This window comes from Melospiza melodia, chromosome 7, assembly GCF_035770615.1.
Source record: "Melospiza melodia melodia isolate bMelMel2 chromosome 7, bMelMel2.pri, whole genome shotgun sequence".
Classification (NCBI taxonomy): domain Eukaryota; kingdom Metazoa; phylum Chordata; class Aves; order Passeriformes; family Passerellidae; genus Melospiza; species Melospiza melodia.
This window is the reverse complement of record NC_086200.1, coordinates 28,077,233-28,089,602: the sequence shown is the minus strand read 5'-3', so window position 1 is coordinate 28,089,602 and position 12,370 is coordinate 28,077,233. Positions and strand designations below refer to the sequence as shown.

General features: G+C 43.7%; 1 protein-coding gene across 5 annotated transcripts in view; it reads right to left on the bottom strand.

The window, feature by feature from the left end:
- The window catches only part of RFX2 (regulatory factor X2), an 80,329-nt gene that overhangs the window by 26,489 nt on the left and 41,470 nt on the right, over window positions 1-12,370 (bottom strand). For 2 of the 5 annotated variants that reach the window (XM_063160918.1, XM_063160919.1), the window contains exons 1-3: window positions 9,265-9,511; window positions 3,799-3,888; window positions 2,109-2,188 (exon numbers count right to left, since the gene is read on the bottom strand). In XM_063160918.1, coding sequence (XP_063016988.1) covers window positions 2,109-2,188; window positions 3,799-3,888; window positions 9,265-9,369 — 275 coding nt within the window. In that variant the 5' untranslated portion in view covers window positions 9,370-9,511. Of the gene's footprint in view, window positions 1-2,108; window positions 2,189-3,798; window positions 3,889-9,264; window positions 9,512-12,370 lie in introns of those variants that run through there. The other 3 variants (XM_063160913.1, XM_063160914.1, XM_063160915.1) reach the window with 3 other exon arrangements.

Sequence of the window (12,370 nt, the reverse complement as noted above, 5' to 3'; positions counted from 1 at the left end):
ACCTCCATTAGGCGAGACTAAAGAGCAAAACCAAATTAACCTCTTGTTAATTTGTTAATTAATCACATTTTGTCCATTTCCAAATGACATTTTTTCTGTTCCCACTGTAAGATTATTCTTGTTGTTCACAACCCCACAGGCATGGCAAGGTGGGAACAAGAATTATACCACACCTCCATCATTCCTCAGTCGTTTCTTAATCCAACAAATACTAAAGAGCAAGACTGAATTAATCTCTGTAATCCCATTTTGTCCATTTCCAAATAAAATTTTTCCTGTTCCCACCGTGAGATTATATCCCTGTTGTGGGTAGCAACCCCATGGGCATGGTAAGGTGGAAACGAGAAATATACCACACATCTATCTTCCCTCAGCTGTCCCTCAATCCAACACAGACTAAAGAGCAAGAATGAATTGGCGTCTGTAACCCCATTTTGGACATTTCCAAATAAAATTTTTCCTGTTTCCAGCGTAAGATTATTCTTGTTGTTCACAACCCCATAGGCATGGTAAGGTGGGAACAAGAAAACCATACCACACCTCCATCATTCATCAGTTGTTTCTTAATCCAACAAACACTAAAGAGCAAGACTGAATTAATCTCTGCAATCCCATTTTGTCCATTTCCAAATAAAATTTTTCCTGTTCCCACTGTAAGATTATATCCCTGTTGTGGGTGGCAACCCCATGGGCATGGTGAGGTGGAAACGAGAAATATACCACACCTCTATGTTCCCTCAGCTGTCCCTCAATCCAACACAGACTAAAGAGCAAGAATGAATTGGCCTCTGTAACCCCATTTTGGACATTTCCAAATAAAATTTTTCCTGTTCCCAGTGTAAGATTATTCTTGTTGCTCACAACCCCATAGGCATGGTAAGATGGGAACAAGAAATATACCACACCTCCATCATTCATCAGTTGTTTCTTAATCCAACCAAGACTAAAGAGCAAGACTGAATTAATCTCTGCAATCCCATTTTGTCCATTTCCAAATAAAATTTTTCCTGTTCCCACTGTAAGATTATATCCCTGTTGTGGGTGGCAACCCCATAGGCATGGTAAAGTGGGAACTAGAAATACACCACACCGCTATCATCCTTTAACTGTCTCTTAATCCAACAGGGACTAAAGAGCAAGACCAAATTAACCTCTGTAATCCCATTTTGTCCATTTCCAAATAAAATTTTTCCTGTTCCCACTGTCCTTGCCCACATCAACAAATGCTGGTAAAAATTATTCTCATTCATTTTTTTGAGAAGGGTAAATTATTCAAATCAAAACCAAGTTAATTGTTTGAGCCAAATGACTTAGAGAAAAGGAGAAGGAGGGTTTGTTATAGATAAATTATGTCATAGTTGGCTCTCACAATAAAGAGATTGATATTTTGTAGATGAGCCACGTGGCTGGCAGTCACAGGGACTCCCATTGCTGAAAACATTTTCCTTATTCAAAAAATTATTTACAAAATTATGTTAAAAAATTTATTAAATTCCTTATTTTAAAAATTTCTTTGTTGCAATTTTTGTTAGGGTTTAATAAACCTTTCAAATTGTAAAAGTGAGCAGTTGTTTCTGACAGTGGGAATGGGATCAGTCGGCCCCACAGCACAAGCTCCTCGTGAGGACCTGGGGTGGGGAAAGCCAAAAGGAGGCACAAAATAGGGCACAGCTGGCAGGAGGAAGAGGAAATTCTAAGAATGGAGAGGCCCTGGCACAGCTGTGGCTGCTCCATCCCTTCAATGTCCAAGGCCAGGTTGGACAAGGCTTGGAGCAGCCTGGGATGGTGGAAGGTGCTGGGGAGTTGGAAGGAGATGGGCTTGAAGGTCTTTTCCAACCCAAGCAATTCTAGGATTCCTTAAGTCTATAAAATCTTCCAACAGCCCCTTTTTCCTCTGGGAGTTCCACTCCTAAAGCTGCTCATGGCACCACACAAAGTTCTCAGACAAATTTCATGACCAGGATTCCCTGGAGAACAATCCCTCCATGAGGAGAACATCACTGCCAGGGCTGGAAACCACCCTCACACCCACCACAGCCCCTGAAACTGCTCCTCCTCTTCCTCCTCCCATGGAAGGAGGCAGGGGGACAGCTCAGGGAGGTTCTTACATGGTTCCATTGGTGTAAACAGCTTCTCCTCCTTCCACATACTGCACCTGGGCTGGATAAACGTGCTGCACAGACTGCACCTGCAACAGGCACCAAGAGGTCAGGGGTTGCTCAAAAAGTGCTGGTTAAAATGCACAGCTCCAACCTTACATTGACTTTCTTTCTTTACATTGACTTTCTTTCATTCAGGCTTTCTTTAAAAAAAAAAAAAAAAGAAAAAAAACCCAAAAAACCAAACCCCCCCCCAAAAAAAATCCAAAAACCAACAACAACAAAAAAAAAAACCCCCACAACAAACACCAAAACAAAACAAAACAAACAAACAACAAAAAACCAAAACAAAATTTTAAAAACCCCAAAAAACAAAAAAAACCCCAAAAAACCCCCACCCAACCCACAAAAAAAAACCCCCCAAAACAACAACAAAACAAAACCACAAAAAACCCCCCAAAACAAACAAAAAACCTACCAAAAAACCCATCAAACCAAACAAAAAATCCCCCAAAAACAAAGCCAAAAAACCGCCAAAAACCACCAAACAAAACAAAAAAACCCCCAAAACCCCCCAAAAACACCCCAAATCCCCCCAAAAAACAACTAAAAAGAACCCTAAAAAACCCCAAAACATAAAAACCCAAACAATAAAACAAGAACAACAAAACAAACCCAAAACCCCCCAAAAAATAAAAAAACCCAACAAACCCAGAACCCCCCCCCCCCAAAACAGAACAAAACAAACACTAAAACAAGAACAAGAACAACAACAACACAAACCCAAAAAACAAACAAAAAACCATCCTGCCTGCCCTTCCTCCCCTCCATGCTTAGGAATGCCAAAGTAAAGGAGGTTTTTATTTTCAAAGGTCAAGTTAAAATAGATAAATAAGTGGTTGCTCCATGAGAAGTGGAAACAATGGAGCTGGGTTTGCTCTGCACACGTGTCTGGGGCTGACTAACAGGGCTGAGCTCATTCTGCAGTTTTTCTTTCAGAGGGGAGCCTGACAATGTCCAGCTGCACCCCAGCCCCTTTTTTGTTACTCTAGGGGGAAGGATTTGCCCCCCTGAAATGGAGAAATCAAATTAAAAAAATCACTAAAGAAAAAAAATTATGAGGGTCAGAATTTTTTTCCCCCATGAAATGGAGAAATCAAATTAAAAATCACTAAAGAAAAAAAAATTACTAAAGAAAAAAAGAGGGTCAGACTTGCTGTTCACATGGAGCAGCACCACACATCCCTGGTTTCTTAGGAAACAAGCCCTGGAAAAGGCAAAGTTCAAATAAATAAAAATACTTGCATGGCTCTCTGGCACCAAATCTTCCTATGGAGTCACATGCAGGCAGTAAATTTGTTTAATTAAAAAAAAACCCAAACATTTTGCCTCTAAAAAAACATCTTTACCAAAGGATTTAATTTTAATTTAACTTTGATTTAATAAATGCTTTTAAATTCAAGTTGAAAGCATCCATCAAATCTTCAAATACATGAAAGACAACTACTACAGCAAAGGTTTTTCCTAAACTTCAAATATCTTGAGAGTTTCTTTTGTCATCAAGAAAGGAGGAGAGAGCTGGAGAAAGTGATGCCAGCTCTGTGAGTGCCCACAAGTCTTTAATTAGGATTTTTCTAGATGTGGCAGAGTTTCAGGAGTGGCACTGGGGACCTGTCTGGGTGTCCCCAGGGTTCATTACCTGCTGTGGAACCTGCTGGACTCTGGGAACAGAGATTTGCTGCATCTGTGCTCCTTTGGGAGCAGAGCCTGTGGCCTGGACCAAAACCCTCTGCAAGGAAAAGATACAGGAAAAGACAATTTCAGTCCATAACACAGCTGAGCCAGGTGTTCCCTTCCCAGATTTCATGGCCAGCTTGCCTCTGACACCAACAGCAGCAGTGACATCCTGTGATTTGTGTCCCCACGGTCCCCACCCTCCCGTGGGGTGCATCAGCCTGAGCTCAGCCCCTGAATTTGGGCAAATTTCTGCCACGAATCATCTCAGTTCATTGATAAGTTCAGCCCCCTGAATTTGGCCAAATTTCTGCCAGGAATCATGTCCAAATCTGCAGGAAAGGATGTAGCATTCATCGACAAGCTCAGCTTGTCATTCAACTGCTGAATTTGGGCAAATTTCTGCCAGGAATCATCTTCAAACCTCCAGGAAATGAAGCAGCAGTTAATCGATCAGCTCAGCCCCTTGAATTTGGGCAAATTTTTCCCAGGAATCATCTCCAAACTTCCAGGAAAGGATGTAGCAAATAATGGATATGCTCAGCCCCCTGATTTTGGGCAAATTTCTGCCAGGAATCACCTCCAAACATCCAGGAAAGGAAATAGCAGTTCATTGACAAGCTCAGCTTGTCATTCAACTGCTGAATTTGGGCAAATTTCTGGCAGGAATGATCTCCAAACCTCCAGGAAAGGAAACAGCAGTTCATTGATAAGCACAGGCCCCTGAATTTGGGCAAATTTATGCCAGGAATTATCTCAGTTCATTGATAAGCTCAGCCCCCCGAATTTGGCCAAATTTCTGCCAGGAATCATCTCCAAACCTCCAGGAAAGGAAGCAGCAGTCCATTGATAAACTCAACCCCCTGAATTTGGGCAAATTTTTGCCAGGAATCATCTCCAAACCTCCATGGAAGGATGTAGCAGTTCATTAATAAGCACAGCCCCCTGAATTTGGGCAAATTTATGCCAGGAATCATCTCCAAACATCCAGGAAAGGAAATAGCAGTTCATTGACAAGCTCAGCTTGTCATTCAACTGCTGAATTTGGGCAAATTTCTGCCAGGAATTATCTCAGTTCATTGATAAGCTCAACCCCCTGAATTTGGGCAAATTTCTGCCAGGAAAGGAAGCAACAGTTCATTTATAAGCTCAGCCCCGTGAATTTGGCCAAATTTCTGCCAGGAATCATCTCCAAACCTCCATGGAAGGAAGCAGCAGTTCATTGACAAGCTCAGCCACACCTGAACAAGGATCTCTCCTCACATATCCACATTTGGCTGCAAAGTTCCTTCTCTCAGAGCTGCTAAACCCAACCAAACTCTGCCTCCTGCAGCAAGAAATCCCCCCCAGCTCCTGCCAGCACCAAACTCAGGGGTTTCTGCTTCTCCCTGCTCTGCCACCAAGGGCACAGGGACATTTTGTGGTGCTGGTGGCTCTGTCACCTCCAGCATCCCCTCTCTTACACTCCATTTTCAGCCTGGGGTTGTCAGCACACCTCAGAGTGCTCAGCACCTTCAGATGCAGCAAAAAACAAACGTGGGGATGTGGTGATGGAGAGAAAGGATTCAGTGGGAGCACAGCCAAGCATCTCCATGGCCTCTTAAACCTTCTCCAAGGAGATAATTCCTTTAAAAACACCCAGGAGATTGGGTCTGGGCTGGAAAAAATCCCAGGGAAAATTCTGGGAAAGAGAATTCTGTCTCTCTTTGTTCTGAGAATGCAAATACCACACGGGCCAACAGAACAAAGAGCCAGAAAACAATCCCAAAAATAACCTTGAGAATTACTGGCTACCTGGATATTTATGGTGGATAAATAACTTCCATGGATAACTACCATGGATATTTATGATGGATAACCATCATAAATAACTTCCATGGATAGCTACCATGTATATTTATGATTTTTAGCCCTCTCAGCATATCTATGTAACAACCAGAAATCCAGTTCTAGCAGAATCCCAGGTTTATGACAATTGCTCAGATATCCAGGCAGCTGCTCCAGGCTGCATTCCCTGGAGATCCTGCACCTATTTCAGCCATCTCCTGGCCTGTTTTCCCTCACCAGTGCAGGATGGGGACATCACAAACCCTTTTTGAAATCAGACCTTGGCAGTGCCACCTACATCAAAGACTCTTTCCTTTCTCTGTCACAGCCATATTTTATGAAAAATCCTGTTGTTAGGATTTTTTCTCCTGAGAATCTGAGAGGCCTCAGGAACAAAATGTAAACAATGATTATCTGCTGCTGTGGAATGCAACAGGTGCATCTGTGATTGGTCTCATGTGGTTGTTTTTAATTAATGGCAAGTTACAGTCAGCTGTATCAGACTTTCTGGTCAGTCACAAGATTTTATTATCATTCCATTCCTTGCTGATGAAATCCTTTCTTCTATTCTTTAGTATAGTTTTAATATATAATTTTCTTTTAATATAATATATATCATACAATAATCAATCAGCCTTCTGAAACATGGAGTCAGATCCTCATCTCTTCCCTCACCCTGGGACCCCTGTGAACACCATCACAATTGGTGACCCCGAGTGAGGAACATTCCTTTTCCCTTTTCCCTAGTCCAGCTGTCTCAGACCCTCTGGCCAGTCACAAGATTTTATTCCATTCCATTCCATTCCATTCCATTCCATTCCATTCCATTCCATTCCATTCCATTCCTTTTTAGCCTTCCGATGAAATCCTTTCTTCTATTCTTTTAGAGTACTTTTAATATATCATTTTCTTTTCATATATGATATATCATAAAATAATCAATCAGCCTTCTGCAACATGGAGTCAAGATTCTCATCTCTTCCTGTGAACACCACCACATTTCTCCTCCTTTTTTGCCCATTTTCTGGCACTGCTTTTGCCAGATGCCACAGCTCACTGCTCACTGCCTGTGCTGTGCTCTGCTATCACCTTCCAGCCAAGATAAGGAATCATCCCCACCTGGAAGGTGAGGCCATCCTGCTCAAACCCAAAGGGGCCCCAGTGCTCCACAAGGGTTCCAGCCTCACACCATTCCTGCTGCCAGCAGCTCATCCCCAGTGTTTCTTTGTCCTGCTGGCGAGAAGGAAGGCTCTGGATGCTCCTCCTCTTCAGCAGTCTTCACTATCCCCTGGGTTTTCCTTAATCCAAGCAGTTCCATTCCAGAGGCTGGATGGGTGATTTCATCATCCAAAGGTTTTCCAACCTTTGTTCACAGCCAAATCCACGCTGTGATCCTGGGGACACCTGGCACTGCTGTCCCCAGCCCTGCCACACCAGCAAGGATGGGAGGTGACAGCAGCACTCTGCATCACCCCATGACTCCTGGAAAGTCAAATATTCCTTCAATTCCCAATCTTTAATTGTTCCTTTCCATCAGCATCCAATGGCAGCTGCTGCTCATTTGGGAGTTGGAGAAGGATGATGCTGAGTTACACCCACCCATCCTCTCATCCCTCTAGCTTCCTGAGGCAGAAATTTCTTTTGCAAGTTCCCCAAAAGGCAGAAAAAGGAACAAAAATGAAGCAGTTTCACTTAACCCTTCCCATTTTGCACTGGGTGGTTCCTGTTCATCCTGTTGGGCCTCCCAAATGCAGCATATTCGTGGGCATTAATCACAAATCCCCCTCTGCAAAATGAAATGTTGGGGTCTGCCTACCCAAGGAAGAGACCATGGGATGGTTTGGGTTGGGAGGGATCTCAAACCACACCTTGTAAAGCTTGGCAGAGCTCAAACCCACAGGACACCACCTTTATCAAGAGGTTGTCCCCACTACCTCAATGAGATGATTAAAATCCCTCTCCCCACTATCAAAACCTGGGGTTAAAATCAACTGGCACAGAGTGACCACCTTAGAAACCTAAATGAAACCCCAAAACTCACCTTGTAAAGCTTGCATGTGGATTGGGAGTGCTCAAACCCACAGGACATCACCTTTATCAACAGGATGAACCCAGTGCCTCAAAGAGTTGATTAAAAACCTTCTCCCCACTATCAAAACCTGGGATTAAGATCAGCTGGCACAAAGTGACCCCCTTGGGGACTCAAACCCCAAACCCCACATTTTAAAGCTTGTACAGGGATTGGCAGCACTCAAACCCACAGGACAACACTTTTACCAACAGGCTGTCCCCTCTACCTCAAGGAGCTGATTAAAAACCTCCCTACTATCAAAACCTGGGATTAAAATCAACTGGCACAAAGTGACCCCATTTGGAACCTAAATTAAACCCCAAACCTTTTAAAGCTTGTACAGGGATTGGCAGCACTCAAACTCACAGGACAACACTTTTACCAACAGGTTGTCCCCACTACTTCAAGGATTTGATTAAAAACCTTCTCCCCACTATCAAAACCTAGGATTAAAGTCAACTGGCACAAAGTGACTCCCTTGGGCACCTAAATTAAATCCCAAAGCTTGTATGTGGATTGGGAGTGTTCAAACCCACAGGACATCACCTTTACCAACAGGCTGTCCCCTCTACCTCAAAGAGCTGATTAAAAACCTTCTCCCCACTATCAAACCCGGGGTTAAAATCAGCTGGACCAAAGTGACCCCCTTGGGGACCTAAATTAAACCCCAGAACTCACCTTGTAAAGTCTGCATGTGCATTGGGAGCACTCAAACCCAAAGGACATCACTTTTAGCAACAGGTTGTCCCCACTACCTCAAAAAACTGATTTAAAACCTTCTCCCCAGTATCAAAAAGTGGGATTAAAATCCCTGGCACAAAGTGACTCCCTTGGGAACCTAAATTAAACCTTTTAAAGCTTGGCAGAGCTCAAACTCACAGGGCATCACCTTTATCAACAGATTGTCCCCACTACCTCAAGGAGCTGATTAAAAACCTTCTCCCAACTATCAAAAACTGAGATTAAAATCAGCTGGCATAAAGTGACTCCCTTGGGCACCTAAATTAAACCACAAATACCCCCTTTTAAAGCTTGAATGTGGATTGTACATCAAACCCACAGGACATCACTTTTATCAACAGGTTGTCCCCTCTACCTCAAGGAGCTGATTAAAAACCTTCTCCCCACTACCAAAAAGTGGGATTAAAATCAGCTGGCACAAAGTGACCTCCTTAGAAACCTAAATTAAACTCCAAACCTTTTAAAGCTTGGCAGAGCTCAAACTCACAGGGCACCACCTTTATCAACAGATTGTCCCCACTACCTCAAGGAGCTGATGAAAAACCTTCTCCCCACAAAGCGACCTCCTTGGGCACCTAAATTAAACCCCAAACCCCACCTTTTAAAGCCTGCATGCGGATTGGCAATGCTCAAACCCACAGGACAACACCTTATCAACAGGTTGTCCTCACTACCTCAAGGAACTGATTAAAAACCTTCTCCCCACTACCAAAACCTGTGATTTAAATGCATCTGCCAGGGAAATGAGGGCTTTTCTCCATGGTAACAGCATCCCCAGCTGTGATGCCTTACCTGCTGTGAGGCTGGCACTGCCTGCACCACTGGTGCCTGCGCTGAGCCCGACGGGTGAAGAGCCACAGAAGCTGCTGAGTCTGATCCACCCTCTGGACTCTGCATGCTCCCTGCTGGGGACAGCACAGGGACATCAGAGGGGACAGCACAGCACAGCCACACACCCCCAACCCATTGAGAACAGGGCTGAAAAATCCCAGGGGAATATCCAGAGGGAAAGGAGGCAGCTCCCGTCCTACACACGGGGCTGGTTTTAGTCCCCGGAGCTCATTTTAATGCAGAATTATGTGAAGGAAAAAGAAAAGTTGCACAATTGTTTCACAGAGAGAAGGAAGGAACAGAAAATGCACTTCTATATTTAACTGAAAAGTGGTGTTGGAAAATTATTGTGTCACAGTGAGCATCACATATGATTGGGAAGAGTAGGGGAATATTTTTAAAAATAATGCTTTCTCCCCCTCTGCCTTATCACGTTTAACCAGTGCCAAAAAAAGCTTTTAATCAAACCTAAATTTTAGTGGGAAAATGGGGTGGCCAGTTGGGTTTATAACAAAAAAAACCTCAAGGATGAAGAGCACAAGAACAGCAATTCAGCATCATTTTGGACCCCTTGAAGGATCATCTCCACCCTTCCAAAGCAGCATTTCCACCCTCTCAAAAGCAGCATCTCCACTTTCCCATCACCCCAAAATCCCACCAAGGTCCCCAAACAGCCCCAGCATCACCCTCCAGTGTCACACAGCCCCGAAGGTGCCCTCAGCATCCTCAAATCCTCAATGCCAGCCCTGGGGACACCAGGGGATGCCTTATCACATGAAACTACTGCCTTATCACATTAAACTCGTGCCAAAAAAAGCTTCTAATAAAACCTAAATTTCAGTGGGAAAATGGGGTGGGCAGCTTGGGTTTATAACCAGAAAAAATCAAGGATGAAGAGCACAAGAACAAAAATTCACCATCATTTTGGACCCCCTGAAGCAGCATCTCCATCATCCCAAAAATCAGCATTTCCACCCTCCCATCCCTGTCCTTGCCCCAAAACCCCACCAAGGTCCCCAAACAGCCCCAGCATCACCCTGCAGTGCCACACAGCCCTGATGGTGCCCTCATCATCCTCAAATCCTCAGTGCCACCTCTCCCTCCTGGCACTGTCCCAGCCCTGGGGACACCAGGGGATGCTGAGACAGCATACAATGGCATTTTGAGGGTTTTTTTTTGGGGTGGGGGAGCCTTTTTTCCTCATTTTCTTGTGAAACTTCCTGCTTAATAAACTATTTTAGGAGGGTTTCTGCTGTCACTTCAAAATCAAAAGGTTAAAAGCATCCAGATTTTGGGCAGTGCCATTTCTGCTTTCTCAGCCTTGACTCCAAACAAGATTATTATGGCTTTTATTTCCCCTCTTCTGCCATTATTTAAATTTTTTTCCTCACATTTGTGCAAGTTAAGAAGAAAAAGGAAAACTGAGAAACTAAAGGACATTGGAACTGCTCATTTGTGTTCAAAAGAAATGCAAGGGAGGTGTGAAATTACAGAATCTACCTGTTTATTCATTCAGCCACAGGCAAAACCCCCCAAATATTAAAACTCTCCAAAAAACAGCTTTTTAAGGGTTTTTTTTCCCCAATACTTCATACTCCCATTAGCAAATTACAATTACTCTCCCAATCTTCCCAAAATCCCAGAGCTTGCAAATAATTTTTCTCACATCTGGGAGAAAAAATAGATACAGAACTCAAAGTCAGAGCTACCAGATTAATCCAACAAGGCAGAGAGAAGGGAAATTAAATCAATATTTATTCCTGTGTCCCCCCAGCTGCCCTCAGCACCCCCATCCCTGCAGCTCTGCTATAAAAAGGCAGCACCTGCCTCTCCCCATCACTGCCTCTGCCTGGGTTGCAGCCAAAACCTCCCTGGGAGAAGATTCCAGTTTGCAACAGCACTGTGGGATCAGGAAAATAAAAATTCTCCCAGTAAATTCCAGCTCTTTCCTGCTCCAGACACGAATTATTTGTAATTAAACACTGGGGAAGCATTGCTGAGTTTGGAATATTCAGGTGGAGATGCTCAGGCAGGAGAGGGGGCACTTTTACCACATTTAACTTTTCCAAAAGTGTTTCTTTTCTGTCCCTAACTTTTCCAAAAGTGTTTATTTTGTGTCCCCAATTTTTCCAAAAATGTTTCTTTTCTCTCCCCAATTTTTCCGAAAGTGTTTCTTTTCTGTCCCTTGTGCCCTGGGTTTGGTTTGCAGCTCTCCAGGGTTTTCCGAGTAATGGTGAGGTTACAGAATAAAAGTGGGTGAGTTGTCAAAGATATTTTAATTATCTATTAATGGTTCTGGCAGGGTCAGCTCTTGGCATTTTAGGCCTACACAAGGTCTCCTTTGAAGTGTGGCTATAATCAGAAAAGAGCACTTAGAAAAGATGGAATTGGACTTTGATGATCCTTTTAAGTCCCTGCCAAGCCAGAATAATTCCTGATTCTCTGATTCAAATCACCAACAACTCATCTTTGCTGGCACATTTTGTCTCCTGCTTTCCCTCGGTGGCCAGGAGGGAGCAGAGAGATGTGGGCAGGGTGGAAGGTGAATTGTTTGCCGCCAGAATAAATCCCAGAGTGATTTTCAGGTTTGCGATGACAGCCAGACACAAAGGCTCCCAGGAAATCTGCAGATGGCACTTCCAGACAAGGCAGACAGACAGACAGACAAGTCCTGGATTGCCAAACCACGAGTAACAGGACTTGTTATTATTTTATTTATCACCGCGACATCCTGGAGAAGGAATAATTCACTTCTCATTAAACCATCCTGCACTTCCTGAGAACTGCACTCAAGATCTGTGTGTGCCATCTGCTCTGGGCAATTTGTGCTGATGAAAAGCTGACAGCACCCACAGAATTCCTGTGCTCCCAGAAACCAGCACGAGGTGCTGCAGAGCTCTGCTGCTGCCCTGGCACCACAGCTGGCACCTCCAGAGGGTGCAGAAAGGGTGCAGGGAGGAGAGGAAATGTGGCACCCAAAGCCTTGATCCTTCCCCTTCACTTTATTATTTATACTTTATTATTTATACTTTATTATTTATATACATTAATTCTTTATATCCTCTGC